The sequence below is a fragment of the Odocoileus virginianus genome, chromosome 9, assembly GCF_023699985.2.
Source record: "Odocoileus virginianus isolate 20LAN1187 ecotype Illinois chromosome 9, Ovbor_1.2, whole genome shotgun sequence".
In the NCBI taxonomy this organism is placed as follows: Eukaryota; Metazoa; Chordata; class Mammalia; order Artiodactyla; family Cervidae; genus Odocoileus; species Odocoileus virginianus.
Window position 1 is genome coordinate 22,517,000 of NC_069682.1, and position 27,024 is coordinate 22,544,023.

General features: G+C 38.7%; 1 protein-coding gene across 10 annotated transcripts in view; it reads left to right on the plus strand.

Moving 5' to 3' along the window:
- Nucleotides 1-27,024, plus strand: part of KIAA1217 (KIAA1217 ortholog) — a 521,587-nt gene that overhangs the window by 20,392 nt on the left and 474,171 nt on the right. For 2 of the 10 annotated variants that reach the window (XM_020882316.2, XM_020882299.2), the window contains exon 1: nucleotides 11,824-12,019. The exons of 1 other annotated variant lie outside the window; for it this stretch is intronic. Coding sequence is in view for 1 of the 9 variants with exons in the window: in XM_020882320.2 (XP_020737979.2) it covers nucleotides 11,809-12,019 (211 nt within the window). In the remaining 8 variants the exon portion in view is untranslated. Of the gene's footprint in view, nucleotides 1-11,798; nucleotides 12,020-27,024 lie in introns of those variants that run through there. 7 more of the 10 variants (XM_020882317.2, XM_020882301.2, XM_020882298.2 and 4 more) reach the window with 5 other exon arrangements.

Sequence of the window (27,024 nt, forward strand, 5' to 3'; positions counted from 1 at the left end):
TTCTTTATGTATTTGACTACTCTAGGTACCTTATATAAGTGAGAGCATACAATATTTGTGCTTTTATGATTGTCTTATTTCACTTAGCATAATGTCTTCAAGGTTCATTATGTTATAGCTTATGTCAGAATTTCCTCATGGACTGTAGCCTACCAGGCTTCTCCATCCCTGGGCTTTTCAGGCAAGAGTACTGGAGTGGGTTGCCATTTCCTTCTCCAGGGGATCTTCCCAAGCCAGGGATCGAACCTGGGTCTCCCGCGTTATAGGCAGATGCTTTACCATCTGAGCCGTCAGGGAGGCCCTCTGGTAGCTCAGATGGTAAAGAATATGCCTGCAGTGCAGGAGACCTGGCTTCAATCCCTGCATTGGGAAGATCCCCTGCAAGAAGGCATGGCAACCCACTCTAGTATTCTTGCATGGAGAATCCCTATGGACAGAGGAGCCTGGTGGGTTACAGTCCATGGGGTCGCAAAGAGTCAGAGATGACTGAGCGACTAAGCACAGCACAGCACAATACTCCATTGTATGCATATACCACATTTTGTTTATCCATTCATCTATAGATGGACAGTTGTGTTACTTGCATCTTTGGACTACTGTGAATAATGCTGCTATGAACATGTACAAATAACTGTTCAACTTCATGTTTTCATTTATTTTGGGTATATATCCAGAAATAGAATTGTCAGATCATATGGTAATTCTACATTTAATTCTATGAGCAACCACCAATACTGTTTTACTCAGCGGCTACACCATTTTATATTCCCACCAAAGTGCACCAGGATTCCAGTCCTTCCCCATCCTCCCTAATTCTTGTTATTTTCTGATTTGGAGGGATTTTTGTCTGTTTATTTGTAACATTCATCCAAATGGGCTTGAGGTGATTTTTCATTGTGGTTTTGATTTGCATTTCCATAATGATTAATGATGTTGAGCATCTTTTCATGTGCCTATAGGCATTGAATAATGTTGAAAACTGTGTTATCTTATATTCAAAGAGCCATTTTTTAATTTCACTATTCTTTTGGCATCTCATTTCTGTATTACTTTTGTGTAAAATTTACTGTGGTTTGAATAAAGAGAGAAGGGAACTGTAATATTTAAACATTTAGAAACAACACTTGTGTTGACTTTGGTGGTGGATCACATCTCAAGATGTTTTCATGTTTAATGGATGCACTTTCCCCCCATCGTGCATTAAAAGGTAACTGAATACATAGCACATTTTTAATTTGTTCCATTTTCTCATTCACATCATGATTTCTTGAACCCCTCGCCACCATTAAATCAGAGCATTTGAAAGCTTATGAAAACCAGAGAGAATTTCTCTGGTATTTAAAAAAGTAGCTGGTGTCTGTTGAACGAAATGTCATTCCATATTTCCACAAGTGCCTGGAAGTTCTAAAATAACCTCTTCTTAATTTTTCCTTTTTTAAGATTTGACTTTTGCTGACCTGGAATATTCAACATGTGGGACGTTTTATAACTAAGAACTTGAGCAAGATAATTTTAAAACATACACATGGAGTCACATCATCTTTTTTAAAAATATGTATAAACTTCAGGAATAAATCTCAACCTCATTTATAACAAAAATCATGTTATGATAATGAGATTACTTTTTCTTACATCCAAGAGACTGACAAAGTTTAAAATTTTGGTAGTAAATTACTTTGGTCAGAGTGTGTGGTTTCATAGACATTCCCATTTCCTCTTTGTAGAAACCTAATTGTTAAGACTTCACTGAAAGATTATTTTGGTAGTATCAATCATAATATGAAATGATGAGGTGATAGCTCATAGTTTTGATTTGCATTTCTCTAATAATTAGTGATGCTGAACATCTTTTTATATGCCTCTTGGCCACCTGTATGTCTTCTTTGGAGGAATGTCTACTTAGGTCTTCTGCCCATTTTTTGATTGGTTTGTTTATTTTTTGGATATTGAACTGCATGAGGTGTTTGTAAATTTTGGAAACTAATTCACTGTTGGTCACATCGTTTGCAAACATTTTCTCCCACTCTGTGAGTTGTTTTTTCTTGTTTCTGGTTTCCTTTGCTGTGCAAAAGCTTTTGAGTTTAATTAGGTTCCATTTGTTTATTATTGTTTTTATTTCTGTTACTCTGGGAGATGGATCAAAAAGTTACAGCAAGAATTAATAAGCTCATGCACTCGCCAAATAATCACTATGTGTTGCTTGCCTCCTTCAAGTGTTCACTGGATTTATCTGTTTGTTTGTTTTTTCTTCTTCTTCTTCTCAGAACTGTGTAAATCTACTTAAAAATTTTTTTAAATGAGGTAGGAGGTGTCCTCCATCACCATTGTCTCATTTACTTTTTAGAATAAGTAAAAGGGGACTGCCCATTAGAATTACAAGTATTTTAAAACCTCATGGATAAATCTGAAGAAACTATTATTACCAGTTAGTCATAAGAATACATTTTAGGTTACTCTGTGTTTTCAAGGATTATATTTTAATTTTATTTATTTTTGGTTGCACTGGGTCTTCATTGTTGTGCACAAGCTTTCTCTAGTTCTGATGTGTGGGCTTCAGTAGTTGTGGTGCATGAGTTTAGTTGCTCCTCGGTATGTGGAATCTTCCCGGACCATGGATTGAAGCCATGTCCCCTGCTGGCAGGCAGATTCTGGACCATCAGAAAAGTCCAAGCTGTAAATATTTTAAGTTTTCTTTCAATAATATCACTGAAGTCCAGCCTAATAAAAAAAAATAGCTGATCTTTACTTTAGGATTCCACTTTTAAATATACAATTTTAACTTGTGCTTAGAGCAGATACAATTCTTAAAATGGCACATGGAAAACCAGCCGTCTGTAACTACTAAATTCCAGCCTCCCTCACAACCTGGCTGTCTAACACATTTTTGGACTACTTTTTCAGACTGCTTCCAAATCTATGGTTGGTTCCGATAAAGTTGTTCTGCCTTCTATGTATGGGAGTGTTTTGCAATAAAAACCAAAAAAGTTCTTCTTGGCAGTGACAATTTTATAACATACCGAAGCATGTCCTAAATAATTTTAAGGTTCTTTTACAATGTAGAAGTGCAGATGGGTGACATCATGGTGTAAAGCAACTTTTATTGAACTCATAAAAAAATGCTTTTTAAAGGATTCTTAGAAATTAGAGCTGTTAAATCAAGAAATCTCTCTGTCACATTTAACTAGGAAATTGAAGAATCTGAACATACAAGTCTTTGTCTTGAACCTCCGAAGCATGAAAAATTTTACAGGATAAGTTCAGACCACAGATTCAGTTACCCAGGCACTCAGACTATGACTCCTTACATCTGGCAACCTATGTAGATAAATTACTGGTACAAAATGGCAAAGCAAGGTAGGATCCAGCCAGCCAAGGTGGTGGGGGGTATTCCTGGCCCTGCTGTGTTTTATTATTGTTTGAATCAGTATTGGCTGTTCTTGGAGACCACTGAGATACTTACCTCTGGTCACTGAATGTGATGCAATGTCCAACTAGAGGAAGGTAATTTGAGAAATTGTTCACATCTCGATTTGGACCCAGAGCAGAGAGTGTGCTCAGTTACACATAAATAAGGCAAGGAATCCATAAAGCAGGTTTTAGTCAAAGAGACAGGAATTAGATTGGTATTGTTATCCATAGATGGTTAATTGGTTGCTATAGAACAGAGATCAACAAACAATGACTAACTTGGTCATATTTGTTTTTATAAATAAAGTTTTATTGAAACACAGCCTGGCCCAGTCACTCATGTTTGGTCTGTGGCTGCTTTCTAAAGTTGAATAGTTCCAAAAGGAATCATACAGTTCTCAAAGCTGAAAATATTTACTGTCTGGCCCCTTACAGAAAAACTTTGCTGACCGTTCACTTTATAAAAGTAGAGAAGGAAATGGCAACCCACTCCAGTGTTCTTGCCTGGAGAATCCCAGGGACGGAGGAGCCTGGTGGGCTGCGGTCTGTGGGGTCGCACAGAGCCGGACACGACTGAAGTGACTTAGCAGCAGCAGCAGCAGTACTTTATAAAAGACTCTGCTAGGAAACCTAAGTAGTCTTCAAGCAGGACAAATAGGAAAATTGGTCATTTACATCCACAAAAATTATTACCTTTAATTCATGTGTTATTTTACAATTGTTAAAATGCTTTCATATTCTTTAATGTCACTTGATTGTTGCAACAACCCTAGAATTGAAACAGAGAAGATACTAGGACACCTTTTTCAAGGTGATTTGGTCATGAGCAGTGAAATGACTTCTCTGTAGTGATGTAACAAGTCAGGGTGTTTCTATAGGCAGAGTGAGCATCAAAGGCAGACCAATTTTTCTTTTTTAATTTTTATTGGTGTAGAGTTGCTTTACAATGTCATATTTCTATTATACATCAAAGTGAATCAGCCATATGTGTGCATATATTCCTACACCCTCTTTTTGGATTTCCTTTCCATTTAGGTCACCACAGAGCACTGAATAGAGTTCCATGTGCTGTACAGTAGGTTCTCATTAACTATCTGTATTATACATAGTATCAGTAGTATATTTATGTCAATACCAATCTCCTATTTAATCCCCCTTGGTGTCCGTGGGTTTGTTCTCTACATCTGTGTCTCTATTTCTGCAAATAGGTTCGTCTATACCCCTTTGCTAGATTCCGCATAACATGCATTAATATACAATATTTGTTTTTCTCTTTCTGATTTCACTCTAAATGACAGTGTCTGGGTCCATCCTTGTCTCTGCAAATGGCACAATTTTGTTCCGTTTCATGGCTGAGTAATATTCCATTGTATATATGTACCCTATCTTCTTTATTCATTTCTCTGTTGGTGGACCAGACCAATCTCACCAAGATGTTTTGCTTGACACGTGGTCAGAAAGCAAGATCAGGAGGCAGTGATGCGAAAGGGCAAGACACCCAGGAGATGCTGATATTCAGGCACCTGTCCTCCTCGGGAAAGTACGGCTGCCACCCTCAGGCTTCTTCTCCCGCGGCCTTCTCTGCAGGCTTGTTGGCTTCACATCAGAAACTCCTCGCTCACACCCTCCAGAGGGCAGCTCTCACCTCTGCTCCCCAACACGGGATCTGTGCTTCCAGACTGGAGCTTCTATGAAGCTCCCTGTTATGTTAGACTCAGGCACACAGCCCCAGCTGGATCCCTTGCAGCTCCGGGCCTACAGTGCTTTCAGCGGCTGGCAGGACATCTGAGAGGACTGAGGCACTTTTCCCAGGTCACCGCTGTGACTGAACAGTCCCTGCGTGTTCACACTCAGTGTGTAGTATGGATTACAATAAAATTTTTGATTTCTAGACCCAAGGACAGTCTCTGGAGCCAAACTGATTTCAAATCTCAGCTTCAGTACCTTCACTCTGTGAAATTTGAGGTGAGTTTCTAGGCTTCTGAGTGTCATACTTTACTCATCTGTAAGATGGGAATGATAGCACATACCAGATTGGCCATGAACACAGTGGTCCAGAGACCAGCACTGTGCATGTTTACCCAAACATCTATCATCAGTTTTCTCTGTGTTCTTCCTCTTAGTGTACTGTGAAGAATAAAATTACTTAGAACCATGTTGTGCATATAAAAATGCACAACGTGCTCAGTTCCTTAGTTTGTGTCCAACTCTTTTGTGACCCCCATGGACATTAGCCTGCTAGGTTCCTCTGTCCATGGAATTTTCCAGGCAAAAATAGTGGAGTGGGTTGCCATTCCCTACTCCAAAAATGCTCAGTAAGTGTTAACAATGACTGTTCATGATCATTACTCTCTCGAGGAGAGCCAGGATCCTGCAGAAATGTGCAGTACTTCCATCGTGGGAGGCATCTCTATTGCCTTGGGGGACCTTTACATCCTCAATTGGACATGGATTGTCATCTCCATCTTCTCACCAACCTAGGGGACATCCTGCAGGTTGGGGTAACCAAGTCCCTATCTGCAGCTTCCCCTCCACACTATGATGGGAGGACACTCATCATTCCACCTTCTGAGAGAGTGTAGCTGCCCGGGAAGGTGGCCAGGGCTAATGCAAGTCTGCAGATCATGGGGAAAAACCCACTTAGTACACAGAACTCTCTCCATGTGAAACTTCTCTTTTGAAAACATTTTACTTATTTATTTTTGGCTGTGCTGGGTCTTCATTGCTATGAGCAGATTTTCTCTAGTTGTGGCAAGCGGGGGGCTGCTCTTCATTGCAGTGTGCAGGCTTCTCATTGCAGTGGCTTCTCTTGTTGAGAGTATAGGTGTAGTGGAATCTTCGTGAACCAGGGATCAAACCCATGCCCTCTGCTTTGGCAAGCAAATTCTTAAGCACTGGACCACCAGGGAGGTACCCATGCAAGTCTTCTCTAATGGATCATGTGGAAATGAGGGAGGAGACTCCCTTATGAATGATCTGAATTTTCAGGTCAAAACAAGAGAAGGTCTGTTCAAAACCTATAGGAGGGATTTGGATGGTTCCAAAAGCAGAATTCAGGAGCTATAGCAGAGGGTCAGAGCCAGGAGGAAGAGGGTTCCTTGAAAGAGCTAGCTGGTTTATCCAAGCCCCATCCTCTAATCATCAGAATGTTGCCTCTCCAATGAGGAATTATGCCTGTAGAATGTGAATTTCCAGGAAGGTGGGCCAAGCTAGAGGCATCTAGATGTGAAGCTAAGTAAAGAGATATATGGGGCGGAGGTCTGGGAAGAGCCAAAGTACAATGAACACTAGTGATGGACTTCTATTGATAACACTGAAAGTGGTTCAGTAAGATGTTCTCATACTGAAAGAGTGGTTTAGAATAGACTGCATAAGTACTTGGAATTTGAGAAATAAGAAAACTTCTTTTTGAAAAGGATGATCAGCCAATTCCAGAGGTACTGACAGTGAGATCATGAGACTCAGGAAGAAAATCTAGATTCCCCAGGGAGTCAAGGTCATCACTGGTACATGTAAGAGGCTTGTTACAAAAAGTCTAAAGGAGAAGCTAATATCAAGATCCAGAGTGTTGAGCAATGCTGCGGTTAGATCATTGTGGAGTAACCAAGAAAGGATAAAAAGTGGGAAGAAAGCCCAAGAATTCAAACTAAACCTGAGTCCAAAAGCTCGGCGAGGGAACAATCCTAGTCTGGGAATGTTTTTAGGATCTGGAGTAGATGGGCAAGTTGCCTGTTGATCAGAGGAGAAAAGTTGTCTACTGTAGATTAAAGGAGCTTTCTTGGAATGAGCCAATAGATGTGTGCTATATCCTAGAGAAAATTAGGGTTTGTTCTGTAAGGTGCTTGTCTTTTCTCTGAAAAAGGAAAGTGTTATTTGCTTGGTCGTGTCCAACTCTTTGCAACCCCATGGACTGTAGCCCACCAGGCTCCTCTGTCCATAGGATTCTCCAAGCAAATTCTTGGAGTGGGTTGCCATTCCCTTCTCCAGGGGATCTTCCCAACCCAGGGACTGAACCTGGATCTCCTGCATTGCAGGCAGATTCTTTACTATCTGAGCTGCCAGGGTAGCCTAGTCACTCACAATTCAAACAAGATACTTGTGATACAATGGCAGCTCCCTAACTTTGGAATCAACCAATGATGAAGTAACATAGACCACAGATTTTCCTCTTTCCCTTTCCTCTTTTGTGCAGGGAGCTTAGAGTCAAATTGCTACCTGCCTTAAGTGTGGAAATACATTTCCATGTTCTGACTTTTTCTCTAGCCTCTGTTATTATTTATTTCTTGTTTTAACTGTGTATTAAGTTCATTCTGGGCTTCCCTGGTGACTCAGCAGTATCGAATCTACCTGCAGTGCAGGAGATTGCAGGTTCAATCCCAACATCCTTTGGAGAAGGAAATGGTAACCCACTCCAGTATTCTTGTCTGGGAAATCCTATGGACAGAGGAAACTGGCAGGCTACAGTCCATGGGGTCGAAAAAGAGTCAGACCCCACTGAGCGACTAAATAAATTTCATTCTAGTAGTGTGTATATTTTGTAAGTCAACTAAGATTCTTTTTTGAAATGAGGCATAGAAAAAAATTTATAAAGCTTCTCCTCTTAATGTCCATCTTCCATTTCTTTAAGGGTTTTGTTGGGGTACATGGCCAGGCAAATGTTTCTGTGTCAGCTTTCAGTTATTTTCTTGGTTTAAAGTAGAAATAAACCATCACTGTTGACCAACTTTATGATGGCCTGAGGGTTTGATAACCACTGAGGAACAAAGCATCCCAGGACACTTGAAGTGAGTATAGAGGAAAGACATTGAATCATGTGGTGTTCTTCAACATGCTTCAAAATATTAACCTTGTAGATGAACTAATGCTGTTTAAATGGATGCATTTTTGGTGCAGACATGAAGTCTGCATTCTGAGTGACAAGGTAAGACAAATATTACTGAATTATTGAAATATATTACTGAAACCAGGTTTATTTACTGAAACTCTGATTACTTGACAAGTGAAATGGGTTTAGTGTTCTCAGACGGGAGAACGCCTGGAGCCGCCATAAGGGACACACCACATAAACTGCTTTGGCAGGTGGGCTCTAAAAAATGGAAGGAGCCAAAGAGCAAACAACTTTGCAGGTAGCCCTACGCCCCGAGGTGCAGCAGCACCTGGAGGGCAGCCAAGAAGAACCTGATCCAGGAGCCACTAGTCGGGGCCCAGGGGAGGGAGCTGACCTAGTGTGGCTCCAAAGCCCACTGAGCATCAGAGTCACCTGAGAATGGTGTTTGTGAATTTCTGGGAGTCCCTCCTGTGCTGTTCCCACCGTTTGAATCCACTGGGCCTGACGTGGAGCTTCATGGATGTACTTGTATATATATATATGTGTGTGTGTATTTGTGTGTGTGTGTGTACATGTATTCTCAGGGGTCTCCAGAGAAACAGAACCAACAGAAAATAGATAGGTAAGTAGATAGTTAGAGAGCTAGAAAGAGATATGTACATGAATATATGTATGCTGCTATTACATACACATATACATACATATTTATGTGTGTGTGTGTATATAACAGGATAGGTAGGTATATACATATATATATATATATATATAAATTTGTTGTATATAAATAGGATGTATGTTTTATACACACACACATATATAAAACATAGATCCTATTTATATACAACCAATTGTGTGTGTGTGTATATATATGTTTAACAGAATAGATAGGTAGACAGGTGGGTTCTATTAATTCTGTTTCTCAGGAAAACCTGACTAAGCAGTCTCAACCTTTACAAATAGTGCTCCATAGATGATCTTGTGTTTTCTCCCTGCACCATAAAATGAGTCTAATTATACTGGATTCATTGGAAGAACTGATGTTGAAGCTGAAACTCCAGTACTTTGGCCACCTGATGTTAAGAGCTGACTCATTTGAAAAGACCTTGATGCTGGGAAAGATTGAGGGCAGGAGGAGAAGGGGACGAAAGAGGATGAGACGGTTGGATGACATTACCGACTCGACAGACATGGGTTTGGGTGAACTCCGGGAGTTGGTGATGGACAGGGAGGCCTAGAGTGCTGCGGTTCATGGGGTCGCCAAGAGTCGGACACGACTGAGCAACTGAACTGAACTGAATACTGGATTCTCCCAGAGAACGAGTGCACACTGGGATGAGCTGCAATTCCATTCTTCAGAAATATTTCCATCCATTTTGCACAGGTTAATCACCTGCTTCCAATGGTGTTAGGATGACATTATGCTTCTTTCCTTGACCCGATCCTTCCAGCTGGCTGTCCAGGCTGCAAGCATAGACATGTACCAGGGGTCTTCAGCAGCTACTTGCTTTGCACACCTCATATTTGCACAATATGTCATTGTTGGTCATGATTCTGAGGCATGATTTAACAAGTGGGCCTGGCCTTAAGAGTGGTCACTTAGCTGGTGAGTGAACTTTTCTGACCGCCAGACCCTAGGTCCCAACACAGCTCTGATGTTCTCTACTTGACTGTCTACAATGTGGTCCAAGTCAGTTTCTTTGTGAAATGTGTCTTGAAAATAAAGCTGACTGATGAAGTAAATGAAGAAACACACAGAAGTCTAAGAAAGCCACGGTCCTCAGGCAGAAGAAAAAGATAAAAAGTGGATAAATTAAAGCATCAATTATCCCATTTGGACAGAATTGTAATAAGCAAAGGGGTCACTTAAATTTGGTAGTTATGCTTTCAGGTATTTATAGGGGTGGATTTTATGGTAGCGTGGTATTTGCAAATGTAGTGAGTTAGTTCATTTCGTTGGCAGGACACATTTCTCATACCATCAAGGGTCTGGTCTCACATGGCTTTCTCCCAAATCTACAGGTCGGAAATCAGGAATGTAATCTTACTGTGCTCTCTCTGGTCTGGGTCAAGGATTTGATTTTGTAGCTCTCTCATCTTTTATAAGTCTGTACTAGACCTGTTGGGAATCATTAAAACTGTAAACTTTTGGAAGGACAGGGCAAGGAAATTCACATTTATTGAGTGATATTGTGTGCCAGACAGACAAGGTGCAGATCTGTCACTTCAGTTGAATTGCTATTCCAATTTTATTGATGAAAAAAAAAAAAAAGGGCTGGGTCCATATTTAGAATTTAGAGGTAACTTCAGGTCCAATTGATTCCAGAATTTATACTCTTTCCAACTCGTAATTCTCCCTCTGATAAAGTGCTAAGAAGCTGCACATTAATCAACTATAAACGGGGAATAGCATGGTATTTACACTTGGAGTGGAGTTGTATGATCACACATTCCCAGAATCTTTTTATAGTTCACAGGGAGTTTGTGTAGACTCCTCCTGAGGGAAAGCAGAATAATTGAGGTTGGAAGCGGCTTAACCCCAGTCATAAAAATCACTGACATGGGAAACTGAGAGGAAAATGGTTGCCCCTCGTGGGGAAGGGGTTGTGTGCCCCTGATGCAGGCTATGTGTTCAGTTGGTGGAAGGAATGTCTTCAGCCTCAAGAAATATGACCCCTTGAACACACCTTATTTTTATGTTGCTACTATTGGTCTTTCCAAAAAGCATGGTAACTACAAGTATTCATTTGTTCAGTAGAATGAAGTCTAAACCCTTTAAAAGATGAAATAATTTATCTTTTCCTCAGACCCCCCCAACCTCACACACACACACACTGCCCCACATCTTGCAGACACACAACTCCCTTTCTCATTAATTAGTAGGTACCCTATGGCAGCCCAAACATGTGTGGAAATTAAACTCTTCTGTTTTACCCCTTTTCCACGGTACTATTCATGTTCTGTAACCAGCAGGAGAAGTAATTATGCAGGTGGGCATTTGTTATATGATCAACCCTTGGAATGTAATATAGAAATGTGCTAAGCAAGGAAGTACTTATTTGACTTGCTTGAACTAATGCCTGGAAACTAAGCATGGTATGCACTTCATAGTATTATAAACCACACATCTGGATTATTTTCACGTATCATACCTGCGTGGGTGGGGCGATATTTACATTCTTTTTCCACTTTGGAGTGGTCCAGTGTCATCTAGCCTGTGCATGCTAGGGAGTGTTTGTGTGTGTGTGTGTCTGTATTACATTCCCTTTTCCAGCATCTCCTGTTCACTCTGAGTTTGGAGCATGTACCATTGCAAAACTGTCACCAGCGTCTTCGAAACACACATGTACATTCCACAGGTCAAGCAAGTGGGCTCTGTGACTGCATGATGCCTTCTGTTTAAAAGAAACCCCAGTGGCAGCCAGCACTTTCCATCCAGCGGCACTTTATACTGTTAACTGTAGCAGCCGAAAAGTGAAGCTCAAAGGATTTTTTAGAAGCTGCTGCCCCAGCAGGTAACATTCTGGAGTTGGTTCTTTTTATTGTTTTGTTTGGGTTTTTTCCTGCTGTTTAAAATGTCCAAACCTTCTCGCTTGGCTAGACCTTTCTTTGCTAATGCAGCTTCCAAGCTGCCATCGTCTAGAAGGGATGATTTAAACAGCAAACAGAAAAAAAACAGCTTAGGGGAGAAGATTTTGAAAACTGGGAATGAAGGAAATTTGGTCAAACAGCAGCAGGTGCAAACGGCAGTCACTCCTGCCCAGCGGAAGACTTCACCACACAAAGGTAATGTTTTAAATCAGCTGCTTTTTTCAGCTTGGGCTTAGAAACTTCTTTCTTAATAATACTGCTATGTAACTTGAATAAGACTCTTCATGGTTTTAGAAACTTACCCGTTTGTGTGAGTGTGACATTTTCTAAAATCCTAGAGTGCATTGCTAAAATAACCAATAATTAGGAAGATGCAGGTAATACAACTTTTTCATCAATTAAGAAATGATCAAAGAAAAACTAATTGTCTTCACTTCTCTTTGAGAAAGAGAGATTTTACTCTTGATTGTGTTTCACACACTTTCTTAATCCAGTTATATTCATATGAAGTTTCTTTTTTATTGCTTAGCTATATGAAAAGAAACAAACAAGAATATCTCCCAGAAGCACATCATTAACTGCAAAAGAATTTTTGCATGCTTAGTTTTTTGCAGTCTCTTTTAAAAGTCAGTTTGTATCTGAAATGATAATCTAATGATATGGTTCTTGGCCAAGCATGACAAAAATCTCTGCTAACATTGTTACCTGGAACATTTAAATGAGTCTTCTCAGGTGATTATTAGAATGTTTCCCTGAGAAAGAATATTGTTGAATACTAGACCTGGAATTGAGAAATGAAGTAACCAAATAAAGGCATCTATTATTTTTGTGTATATAATCATAGAGGGCAATGAAATCTAGCTTAAAATATTATAATAATTTTCTCCATTATACCAAGAACTACATATTAGGTCACTAAGAAACATTTATAATAGTTATTTTAATACATTTTGAGCTCTCTACCAAACCTGTAATATTTGGCCTGTGATTTTCTGCTAAAATAAAAAATTGTTTTAATATTCTTAATCTTACAAATGGAGGTTTTTATTTTCTAGAAAAAAATAAGTTCATTGTTTAATTTTAATCCTGACCTCTACTCAATTAAAAACTGTTGCCAATGAATATGTAGTTATACATTTTTATGTTATTTCAAGGATACAAATTTCTTTCTGGAAATTTTTTAAATTTTTTTATTAATCTGGATTATTATTCTTTTATCCACTATGATCAATGACGTGTTTGTACAAAGCTATTTTGTTAATCAAAATACTTTATAAAAGATGCATATCGTGAACAAGGAAGGATTTTAAAAGTGCTGTTGGAAGTTGCTTAATAGACTGAATTTTGGCTGCTTCAAAGGAAAGTTCTCTTTGACAGTATAATAGTCTAAGAAATTCTTCTAAAAAGAGAGGTAAATTACCTCAATCTGAAGAGTGTCCAAACATTTATATGGTGTGTGTGTGTATGTATATATATATATATATATATATATATATATATATATATATATATCTGTATCTGTGTAAGGTATTCTGGGAAAGAAGTTTTTAAACCAACGATCTAAGGTAAAACACTTATTCTGAAGATTATTCAAAATACTTTTTTTTAGCAGCCTATAGGGTTTGAATGGACTTAGTGGATGAAAATAGTTTTTCTTTGATAACAGATTTGATTTAGGGGTTAGTTAAAAGTTATTTAAAACCAGGAATGATTATCAAGGTACAAGGTCAATATAGATAATTCAAGTTTTTGTTAAAAATAAACTAGGGACAGATAATGAAACAATGTGGTGGTATTTCCTTTGAGTCTGCCTAAGAGGATGCAGACTATCTAAAAGGAAAAATTCCACTGCAATAATTTTGAAATTGACATCAGGACTGGATTATTTGATGAAGACCACAGTCATCAGAATGTATATTTGTTTTTCTTTTTAATCAGAATCCTTTTCTCATGGCCACGCATCATATCATATAGAACCAACAGAAACCTTTAATTGTTGCAGAACAGGGCTAAGGTTCTCTTTATAGGATGGTTGAGTTGTGTTAAACTTGTACTTAGAGTGGTTTTCAAAATATCAAGAAATCCAAATAATAGTCATGCCATCTTAGGTTGTGTTGAAGTTGGTGTATGTTCCTGCCCATGGCGATAGGATCTTAGTGTTTGTTAGTTCTTTAGAATGTTTATCTTGTTTGATCCACAAGATTTAGTTTAGTCTCTTTATGTAGGTTCTCATGGACCTGACTTCTGCTTTTTCCCTTATGTAATTTGTCTGGTAATGTAAGTGTATTCTTGTACCTTTTTAACTTTAAGAAGAGTCTCTCATTTAGCTTGTTTCTTAAACTAGTGTAGTGAGCTTTCGCTTTACCTCTATTCCATGTCTCCCTCTCTACCTTAAATTTTGTCTTTCTGTCCTTTTCTTTTCTTATTAAAAAGGTTGACAAGTTATTTTTCATTTTCATAATTCATGGTTTGTCTATAGGATAATTCTAAAAGTTGAAAATCAATAAAGTATATAAGTAATAGACCTCATAAATGTTTTCATTGCTAAACCAAAAAGTGTGCTATCATCATTTCCTCTGATAGCCTTAAAACTGTTTCCAGTCTTCTCTCTTCAGCATTTTTGATTCTCATAAGGACAAATGGATCTTATCCTATTTATAAAACTCCTTTCCTTCCAGATATTTATCTCTGTATCCCTCAATCTTTCTGCCCGACTCTTTCCTGACTAATTTCTAGAACCTCTGGACAGGTCTCTCTCTTCCGGAGCACATTCCTGAAAACTTCATAAGAAGGGCTAAATGGGATGTAAGCTTCTGAGTTTTTATAATACATGTTCGAAAAATATCTTTATTCTCTCTTCCCATTTCAACAGTTAGTTGGGACAGGTTTTAGACCCAAAATAATTTTTCCCTTATAATATTAAAGGCTTTTCTCCATAACCTTTTAGGATCAAGAAGTGTTGACGAGAAGTCCTATGTCGTTCACGCCTTCATGTATTCCTTTGTAGGTGATTTTTTTCTCTCTCTCGAAGCTTTGAGGATTTCCTCTTTAGCCTTGAAGTTCTGAAATATCTCTGAAGTATTTGAAAGTGTGGGATTTTTCCCATTCACTTTCACAGGATACTTGATGAGCCCTTTCAATTTGAAAAGTAATAGTCTTCAGTTCTGGGAATTCTTTTTTATTAATTCTTTTATAATGTCTTCCTCTATATTTGCTCTAATTTTCTTTTTATGCATCTTCTATGAATTGGCTGTTAAAATCTATTGCATCAATTTTCTCATACTTATCTTTCTGTTATACTTTTATGCCTTTTTATGTTTTCCAGATTTTTTGACCTTATCTTCTAGTTATTCTAATTTTGATCATCATCATAGTTTTAATTTCCAAGAAACTTTTTTGTGATTATGTTGAGTCCCAAAATACATGGAGTTATTGTTTGTATATAAGCAGTAGATCTGTGTGCTCTGTTTCCCTGTGGAAGTTATCTTTGTCTATTCCAGCTTAAGGGTACCATTCCTTCATGTTTAATGATGTGAGTAACTACCTCACTATGATGTTGGTGTCTTTTCATTCTGAGCCAAGAGTCCACATTGGCCTCTGAAAGAGAAGAGCTTGGCAATCAACAAACTTTAGGACGATAGCATTAATATCTAATTTTCACCCATGGAGAACTTTTGTCAAGATGAAAACTCACCACATGGAAGATAAATGTTGAAATATATGTTGATAATATGTGCCAACAGCTTTATTCAGAAATAGAGTATGAGTCAACATCTGAGAATGTGACATTTCTTCCTGGGTTTTCTGTACTCTCCTGAATTCTTTTTAAGTATATTTCCTCAAATTATTTTGTTCTGATTTTATTCATTTATATAGCCTCTTAACTCTTCTAAATAAAGGAAAACACTTTTTTTTTAGAAATGACAGGAGCACTGACCACTAGCTTGGCTTGAAAAAAAAAAGTAGCTCTGTCTCCTGCATACTTGTAGTAATGATAATGATAGACTTTAAGCTTTATTGAGGTCATCCTATGTGCCCAGTACAGCTCTTTTTTAAAAAAGAAAAAGTATTTATTTTTTTGGCTGCACTGAGTCTTTAGCTAGAGCATGCCAGCTCTCTTTGTTGTGGCATGTGAGATCTAGTTCCCTGACCAGGGATGAAACCTGGCCCGCTGCACTGGGAGTATGGAGTCTTAACCACTGGACCACCAGGGAAGCCCCCCCAGCACAGTTCTAAGTACATTATAGTATATTCTCTCATGTAATCCTTGCAATAATTCTCTGACATCCCTAGTTTGCAGATGAGAAAACTGAGAAAAGTGTTTCAGTTATTTTCCCAAGATTGTAAGGCAGACAGAGAAAGGTAGAACCAGATTTCTACCTCCATTGATTTTGACTCATGAACCTACACACTTCACCACTATGCCAAGACACCTTTCAAGACAGAAAAACAATTCTTCCATCAAAGAAGTTATTAAAAATTAATCAAAGCCTTGAGATTGGATGGACTGGACCCTGAAAATAACTGTCTGGTGACATTCTATATTTCAGAATATGCTCTTCTGTTTTCAGCCTTTTGATTTGTTGCCCAGGGTTGCTATTTCTCAGACAAAACAAAAAAATGAAAAGGGAAGAGAACAAATTTCTAAGTTAATAAGTATATCACAATTCTGTAAGTTTTTTTCTAGTATTGAGTCTCAAAAGGATTCATTGAATATAGGACCTTGAGATCCCAACATGTATACTCTTGCCTGCAGACTTGAGTGTGTATGGGCATGCACACACAGAAACACAAATATTCTGCGTACAATTCAAGAAAGGTTCTTCCATCACATATGACCTGGTGGTCCAAGAACAAGCCTGTAGGCCAAAAATCACTGAAGTCTAATTCTTTTTCTAACACAAGCTCCTTCTGTGGCCTTGAGCAAGGCAATTATCTTCTCTGAGTTTCTCAACCATTAAAGAATAATAATATGTGGTTATGGGGAGAAGTCATGGTGAAGATTAATGACTTAGCCTAATGTGTGTACAGAGCTTTCAAGAGCACATGCAGCCTGAATATTCTAAGTCAAGCACGATGGGATCTCTGTTTACCACGAGTTGCTGTGAAAGGTAGAAACAGGTGTTTTCACAGATATCACACATGTACCCACACCAGGAAAAGCCTGTAGTCCACCCCTGATTGCATGCCCTATGATGTTTGGTGTGCACACAGGGTAACCTCACATGCATCTTATTTGCCGGCAGCACGTGTGGGCTGAGACCATCTCTGGATACCTGGAGTTCAATATTGTCCACCTCTGTGAATCAGATAGATTAGGGAGTTCCCTGGTGGTCCAGTGGCTAAGACTCTGTGCTCCCCTCCCAAAGGAAGCCCGGGTTCCATCCCTGGTAGGGAATTGGATTCCACATGCCTCAACTAAGAGTTCACACACAGCAACTAAGACCTGGCACAGCCAAATAAATAAGTATAAAAAAAAAATACTGAAAAAGGTCAGTTTTTATTCCAGTCCCAAAGAACGGCAATGCCATAGAATGTTCAAACTACCACGCAAAATTATGCTCATTTCACATGCTAGCAAAGTAATGCTCAAAATCCTTCAAGGTAGGCTTCAACAATACATGAACCAAGAACTTCCACATGCACAGGCTGGATTTAGAAAAGGCAGGGGAAATAGAGATCAAATTGCCAACATCCACTGGATCATAGAAAAAGCAAGAGAATTCCAGGAAAAAATCTACTTCTGCTTCATTAACTATGGTAAAGCTCTTAACTGTGTGGATCACAACAAGCTGTAGAAAATTCTTCAAGAGATGGGAATATCAGACCACCTTACCTGCCTCCTGAGAAGTCTGTTTGCAGGTCAAGAAGCACCCATTAGAAACCAGACATGAAGACTGGTTCCAAATTGGGAAAGGAGTACATCAAGGCTGTATATTGTCACCCAGCATATTTAACTTATATGCAAAGTACATCCTGCGAAATGGTGGGCTGGGTGACTTACAAGCTGGAATCAAGATTGCAGGGAGAAATATCAACAACCTCAGATAAGCAAATGATACCACTGTTATGGCAGAAAGCCAAGAGGAACTAAAAAGCCTCTTGACGAAAGTGAAAGAGGAGAGTGAAAAGGCTGACTTGAAACTAAACATTCTAAAAACCAAGATCATGGCATCTGGTCCCATCACTTCATGGCAAGTAGACAGGGAAACAATGGAAACAGTGACAGACTTTATTTTCTTGGGCTCCAAAATTCACTGTGGATGGTGACTGCAGCCATGAAATTAAAAGATACTTGCTCCTTGGAAGAAAAGCTATGAGCAACCTAGACAGTGTATCAAAAAGCAGAGATATTACTTTGCCAACAAAGGTCTATCTAGTTAAAGCTATGGTTTTTCCAGTAGTCATGTATGGATGTGAGAGTTGGATCATAAAGAAGGCCGAGTGCTGAAGAATTGATTGTTTTGAACTGCAGTGCTGGAGAAGACTCTTGAGAGTCCCCTGGACAGCAAGGAAATCAAACTAGTCAATCCTAAAGGAAATCAGTCCTGAATATTCTTTGGAAGGACTCATGCTGAAGCTGAAGCTCCAATACTTTGGCCACCTGATTCAAAGAATTGACTCATTGGAAAAGACCCTGATGCTGGGAAAGAATGAAGGCAAGAGGAGAAGGAGACGACAATGGATGAGATGGTTGGATGGCATCACCGACTTGATGGACATGAGTTGGACTTGATGGACACCAGGAAATGGTGAAGGACAGGGAAGCCTGGCATGCTTCAGTCCATGAGGTCGAAAAGAGTCAGACACGACTGAGTGACTGAACAACAGCAACAGCAACAGCAAAAGATTAATATCTGGAGCACAACAAGTGTGTTTTCTCTCTAGTAGGGTTCAGATTCATTCTGGATTCTGTTTATGACTGCAGTGACATTAGGCCCTTGTACATTAGACTTTTGCACAGGGAAGCAGCTGAGAGGTAATCACATCTATAAGTAGGCAGTGACACTAAAAGATGTCATCTGTGGAGTACTTTTACTTGTAAGAAGCTGATAATATCAGTAAGTAGTTATCACCCACTGATAGGGCCTGCACTTTGTCTAGAGGGATAGGCTACCCACACCAGTATTCTTGTGCTCCCCTTGTGGCTCAGCTGGTAAAGAATCTGCCTGCAATGCAGGAGACTTGGGTTCGTTCCCTGGGTTGGGAAGATCCCCTGGAGAAGGGAACGGCTACCCACTCCAGTATTCTGGCCTGGAGAATTCCATGGATTCTATAGTCCATGGGTTCACAAAGAGTCGGACACAACCGAGCAACTTTCGCTTCCAGAAGCAGCAGTGGTTTTGTACTGATTATATAAGTTCCTGTGTCTGATTGCCTTTGCCTCTCTCACTTTTTTGGAGAGCTGAGGTCAAGGACACAGCATTTCTTTAAGAGGGCAGAAGTACCATGCTCACACAGTTACAGAAATCATACTTTTGACTCTTTATTGGTACCAATTAGTCCAGAATCATGCACTACACAACTATATAGGTCTGTAAGTCTCTCTCGAACCTGTTACTGAAGCTCCCAACCTAGGACAGTTGTTTTACAAATAAAATCTAAACACTTCTTAATGTTGTTTACCAGTGTTTAATGGCAATTTTTCTCCAACAAGGCGTAGTATGAACTATGACTGTGTGAATATTGGAAATGAACGATTACTTTGAGTTCTCCTTACCTTCCTTGACTAATCTTATCTGCATTTGTCTTCTTCCACCTAGTAACAGATGAAAAGTAAGAAACAGAACATATGTTCTGATATTTCATTTGCTTATTTGATGCTGTTAACATGTAATATGTCAGTGAAGGAGTATGAAACCACCTCTTAAAATTAATCTGGGGTTTCCTTTGAGTTAATCTGCATATTATTAGTTACTTTGGCATATTTCATTTATCCCAGAAAGGTCAGTAACTCTCATATCTGATAAAAAATGCAATGCACCTGAATGCATTGCATTCAGTGCTACTGAAGTAGCATAGGCCTTTGAAGAAAAAAGAGAAGTAATAGTCTCAGAATTTTAGAGTGTAATAAAACTTTAAAATCATTTATCTCTCTTTTGATACATATAGAAAAAGCCTGGAGTTACTTCTTTTGATCAAGACTGAAGGTGCATTCTTTAAGTCAATGTCTTTTTCTAAAAAACAATAATTGATTGATTGATTGATTTGGCTGCCCTGGGTCTTAGTTGCAGCACTCAGGATCTTCAATCTTCTTTGCAGTACGTGGGGTCTTTACTTGCAGCATATGAATTCTTAGTTGCAGCATGTGGGATCTAGTTCCCTGACCAGGGATCGAACCTAGGCCCCCTGCATTGGGAGTGTGGAGCCTTAGCCACTGGACCATCAGGGAAGATCCATGTCATCAGTGTTTTTTTCCCTTTCCTTTAGCCTATGAGGAAAAGGCAAAAACTACTAGTGAAAAAGTGAGAGTGTTCGTCGCTCAATCATGTCTGACTCTTTGCAACCCTATGAACTGTAGCCGGCAAGCCTCCTTTGGTCCATTGGATTCTCCAGGCAAGAATACTGGAGTGGGTAGCCATTCCCTTCTCCAGAAGATCTTCCCCACCGAGGGATCGAACCTGAATCTCTTGCATTGCAAGCAGATTCTTTACCACCTGAGCCACCATGGAACACCCCCACCCAACTCCACCTCCCCCGCAAAAAATACTAATTTCCCTTCAAATGTTTGCTTCCTTGACATGACTCCTTTTGACCTCTGATATATAACGTCTCTTGTACTATGCAGCCTATACTCCTAGTTGTCTGTTGTTAAGTTGCTTCTTCCAACTTCAAGATGACTAGACAATGGTTGTACTAATTCTTTTTGGATATTATTAATATATATGTAATTAAGTTATAATTAGTATTCATTTAATGCTGGAAAGTTGCGAGCACTCTTATTATGTTTATGTTTAGTTGCTTATCTCTAATGCACCTGATAAAGAAAGGTATTGATAAAGTTAGAAAATCACAAAATGATTTTCTGTTTCTCCTTTAACTAGAGATGAAACCTAATTTGGCAAACTCTATTTTTGCAAATCTTTCTCTAAAATCTGTGTTATTCAGTACCTTCAAAATTTAGATCTGTGTCCCAGTGAAGTTTTTCTTCTATTAAAGCTTAGGAGATTGTATACAATCACAAATGAGAAATTTTGCCAAGCTCAGTAGAATATTTTACTACCTGAGCTACTTTTCACTTTCATTACCTGTACTTTGGGTTTTCCTTTGTTGTATATATTGTGTCTAACTTTAAGTTGTCAGATCTAATGAGCCAGCTTATCTTCAAAATCCTTCTATTTCACTGGGCTTGTTTAAGCAAGTGAATCAATCAGAACTGGCCATTAAAAAAAAAATCTGAATTAAAAAAATTTTAAAAATCAGATGAAAGAGTGTGTGGTTACCTTGTTATTGGGGGATATAGTTATAAAAATTCTCCCAAGCTAATAAATTATCTCTGTATATCATTATATGCTGTATATGTCCTTAAGAATAATTTTATTAAGAGTGGACATTTATGAGAAAACGACCATGAGTCTCTACTTGTCTGTCTGCTTATAAGGCATTTATCTCCTCTAGAATCACATAATACCATGTATCTTAGCTCATGGCCAGATATGGGTAGGAAAGTGTCTGGGAATTTGAAAATCTTCACAGAAGAAAGGTCTTCTTAATGATGCTGCTATACCTGGTTAACTATTATGGTTTCTTGAGTTAATGATTTCCAGGGCCTTAAATCAAATACAAAACTCTACCTGTGTGGTTTTCTCACCCTTTTTTTGCAACAGAAAAAACATCTCAAATGAGTTCAGATTAATTTTATTTTCCATATTTCCAAAATGTAAATTTATATTACCAAAATAAATTAGAGAAAACCACAAGCAAGTAAACAATCCTTTCTTAAACAAGAAATTTCAGTTGAATGTATCCGTCAAGAATAGAATTTTTATTATATTTTGTATATCTTGATAATTCATCTTTACAAACGCATAAGTTAGGCTTTAAAGGAAATTCTTTTTTAAATTTTTATTTATTTATTTATTCTTGGGTGTGCTGGATCTTTGTCGCTGTGTAGGCTTTTCTCTCGTTGTGGCGAGCAGAGGCTGCTCCCTAGTTGTGGTGTGCAAGCTTTCATTGTGGTGGCTTTTCTTGTTGCAGAGCAAGGGCTCTCGAGTGTGTGGGCTTCAGTAGCTGCATCACATGGGCTCAGCGCTTGCTGCTCCCGGCTCTGGAGCACAGGCTTAATAGTTACGGCCCTGGGCATAGTTGCTCTGCAGCATGTGGAGTCTTCCCAGATCAGAGATTGAGCCTGTGTCTCCAGCATTGGCAAATGATTCTTCACCACTGTGTCAGCAGGGAAGCCCCAAAAGAAATTCATTTTTTAAACAATTATTTACTCAGACCGCAGAATATACTTTATGAATATATAACGCTGGTATGTTAGTGGCTTAGGTAGTAAAGAATCTGCCCATAATTCAAGAGATCCAGGTTTGATCCCTGGGTTGGAAAGAGCCCCTGGAAAAGGGAATGGCAACCCACTCCAGTATTCTTGGCTGGAGAATTTGAGGGACAGAGGAGCCTGGCGGGCTACAGTCCATGGGGTAGCAAACAGTTGGACATGACTGAATGACTAACACTTTGACTTTCAGTTATGTTATTTTATATTATGTACATTCACTACTTTGGAATTAATAAATTTAAAATGCTCCATTTGAATATATGTTAGAGCCATTAGATAGATTTTTTTGAGCCAGTGTTTTAATATTTGATCTTGGTGATGAGGTTGTTATCTGATAATATAATTGCTATAATGCCTTTACTCATTTAAAAGAGAAAAACCTCATACCATCTACTCTATGTCTGACATTGTGCTAAACACTAGAACATTTTTTTTAAAAATCCTAAAATATGGTCCTTGACTTTGAGGACGATCATACAATGACTGAGATAGGTTATCTGATCTAAATAGAATTCTCTGAATACAGAATTTATGTACAAAATTGAAATGAGTGCATGGAAAAAGCAGAGCAGGCTATTTCTCTCAGATAATAGGAGGGAAGACATGTTGCATTTAGAAAATGAAACAATGCAATTAGAAAATTTACAAAAGACCATGTTGCATTTAGAAAATGGCAGAGTAGACCAGAAAATGGCAAAGCACCATCTCACATGCTAGCAAAGTAATATTCAAGATTCTCCAAGCCAGGCTTCAACAGATGTGAACGGTGAACTTCCAGATGTTCAAGCTGGATTTAGAAAAGGCAGAGGAACCAGAGATCAAATTGCCAACATCCATTGGATCGCTGAAAAAGCAAGAGAGTTCCAGAAACACATCTACTTCTGCTTTATTGATTACACCAAAGCCTTTGACTATGTGGATCACAACAAACTGTGGAAAAATATTCAAGAGGTGGGAATACCAGACCACCTTACTTGCCTCCTGAGAAATCTATTTGCAGGTCAAAAAGCAACAGTTAGAACTGGACAACAGATTGGTTCCAAATTGGGAAAGGAGTATGTCAAAACTGTATATTGTCACCTTGCTTATTTAACTTATATGCAAAGTACATCATGCTAAATGCCGGGCTGGATGAAGCACAAGTTGGAATCAAGATTGCCGGGAGAAATATCAACAACCTCAGATATGCAGATGACACCACTTTTATTGCAGAAAGCAAAGAAGAACTGAAGAGCCTCTTGATGAAAGTGAAAGAGGAGAATTTAAAGCTGGCTTAAAACTCAACATTCAGAAAACCAAGATCATGGCATCTGGTCCCATCACTTCATGGCAAATAGATAGGGAAACAACGCAAACAGTGACAGACTTTATTTTCTTGGGCTCCAAAATCACTGAGGATGGTGACTGCAGCCATGAAATTAAAAGACACTTGCTCCTTGGAAGAAAAGCTATGACCAACCTAGACAGCATATTAAAAAGCAGAGACATTACCTTGCCAACAAAGGTCCGTCTAGTCAAAGCTATGGTTTTTCCAGTGGTCATGTATGGATGTGAGAGTTGGACTATAAAGAAGGCTGAGCACCAAAGAATTGATGCTTTTGAACTGTTGTGTTGGAGAAGACTCTTGAGAGTCCCTTGGACTGCAAGGAGATCCTACTAGTCAATCCTAAAGGAAATCAGTCCTGGGTGTTCATTGGAAGGACTGATGCTGAAGCTGAAACTCCAATACTTTGGTTACCTGATGTGAAGAGTTGACTCATTGGAAAAGACCCTGATGCTGGGAAAGACTGAAGGCAGGAGGAGAAGGGGACAACAAAGGATGAGATGGTTGGATGGCATCACCTATGCGATGGACATGAGCTTGAGTAAGCTCCAGGAATTGGTGATGGACAGGGAAACCTGGCGTGCTGCAGTCCATGGGGTTGCAGAGAGTCAGATACAACTGAGCGACAGAACTGAGAAAGTAGACCAGTGTTGATGGAGTAAAAGAGAACTGGAGGAAAAGATTTGGAGGGAGGGAAGGGGCTGTTGAAATGATTTCGAATGAGAAATGGATGTTCATTTTTCCATTTCTTCCATGAACAATTACTGGGCCGCTACTATTTTTCAGGTGTTCTTCTAGATTTTAACCAAGTTGAAGGGCATGATAGATGAAGCCTGTGGTTCCACAGGGCTTGCTTTATAATGTGGATTCTGTGGCAAACAGAACACAAGGCAAAGTCACAGAAAGTAATGGGGAGCAAGGCAAAGAACTGAGAAAGCCAAAAGTTCTGTTCGTGATATGAATGTGGGCCAGCTAGTCAATATTCAAGAGGCAGTGCGAGAAAGGAAATTAGAAACATGGATCTAGAACTCAGAAAAGGGTAGGAACTGCTGATACAGATAAGTGGATCATCAATATATAAAAACTATTTAAAGCATGGGACTGGATGAAATCGTCTCTGTAAGGTATAGGAAAGACAGTGTAGCCCATGTCTGAGAAGAGAAGGTGGCCCAGGACTCCAGAGCATCCCAGCATTCGAGAGTCAGTGCGGGGGCAGAGATAGGACCAAAGTCTTAAGGCTTGTGTACACCAACTTGAGAACATTCTTTTAAAATCCAAGTCAGAATATTCTAAACAATCTCTCCCAACAGAAACAAATGTGTTCATGCCCCCAAGTAGAATTTTTTCTGAAATGTTTTATATTTCAAATTAGGCAAGCCTTGAACTCTAGCCTATGCTATGGTGGTGGTGGTGGTGGTTTAGTCGCTAAGTCGTGTCCGACTCTTGCGATCCCATGGACTGTAGCCTGACTGTAGCCTGTCAGGCTCCTCTGTTCATGGAATTCTCCAGGCAACTATACTGGAGTGGGTTGCCATTTCCTTCTCCAGGGGATCTTCCCGACCCAGGAATCGAACCCAGGTCTCCTGCATTGCAGGCAGATGATTTACCAACTGAGCTATGAGGGAAGCCCCACCTATGCTATAGTGCTTACTTAACATAACATCATATTTAACTGAATTACCATCAGAATCAAAATGTTTTTGATTGGTTGCAGCTTTGGGTATCCACAAAGTCTATCACATGGAAGAGGGTACCCCTACTCCACTTAGGCAGAAAGACTCAGTGATGGGGAAATGTTAAGTTCAACATCATTTCATTCTTATTTGCAAATTAATATTTGTTATCAAAGAATTATTTTATGGGATTTATTATTATAGCCTAATATAACCCTGAAAGTGGCATTTTCTGTTTTCAATTATGAACTTCTTTCTCAGAAGGTGAGGGCTCATTTGTTACCTCAATTTCTAGCAGAACATAATGTGAATTTTTTATAGTAAAATGCCTATTTTCATTCTTCAAGATTTGTGAAGAAGCATCTTGAATATATGAAGATAATACACTGGTAAAGTCTCAAATCTATTCTATTTTTGCCCTATCAAAATTATTTCACAAAGATTTTTAAATAGCTATATCTAAATGAATCAACAACAAATAATAATGAAAATCATACATAAGAAATGTTCAGAGAATGCCCTCCCAGGAGAACAAAGCTAAAAACACTGGAGTTTTAAAAATACCATATATTTCTTTTGAAATGCCTGGTTAATCTGACAGGAAAATAGAGGAATTTCTCAGAGGCAAAAATAAAGGCCAAACCAAGAAATCTTCAATGCAGAGGAATATCTGAAAGCTAAAGCCATCGTTTGCTTTAATGATCTCTGTCCATCCCTTGTGACCCAAGAGATTTTAATAGACACTCAATGGAGAAGTAAATCCTGAGTGCCAAGAAGACTTGTAGTCATATTAGAGCCCTCTGCAAAATCAGGTTGACACCATCAGTGGATGAGCAAGGAAAATACCAGAGAGGATCCTTGGATAAAGCTCTCAGCTCAGCCTCAGCCTCTGTGTGAAGCAGAATAAAAGAAAGGAATGTCATGAGTATGCCTGACCTTGTGTCTTCACTCACATAGTTTTGGGGCCTAAAGTTTCATTATCCTAGAGTAGGGAAAGTTCCAAATACTCTTCCCCCTGCCAGAAAAGCCAAAAGTTTTATGTAATGGTACCAGACTGGTTGTGTCTCCAGCTGCCTATTGTCAGAAGACAAAAGTTATCTTGGAAAAAATATACTTTATATCCAGATCTCTAAGAGTTAGTTCCCACAGGTAAAAGTCCAAAAATTTGAGCTCACAATAAAAACTCACAAAATATGTAAAGAAACAAGTGATCATAAATAAGGGTCAGAAAGGGAAAAAGAATTGTAGAATTTTTAGATCTACTTAAATTTGCCAATATTAGAATTATCAGCTATAGATGAAATAAGTGTATTATATATAGTTAAAGAATATATTCTAACAATATTGACCTGTAATATGTAAACAAAAGATTTTCTAGGAATGAAAATATAATAACTAAAGGAAAATTCAGTGAATTTGTTAAATGGCTCAGTAGCATGGGAGACTTTTAAAATCCCTAATAATACAGCATTGAGAGACAAAGTGATAAAAAATATGAAATAAGGGTTAAAAATACAAACAATAAAGTGAGGAGGTCCAACGTAAGTCTAATTGGATGTCCAGAAGGAGACCATATGGAATCTGAGAAGCTTTACTCAAAAAGATAATGGCTGAGAATATTCCAGAGTTGATCAAAAGACTTTAATATCTGAACTCAAGAAACCCAACAATCCCTAGGAAAGATGAACTGACAAAAAACACCACA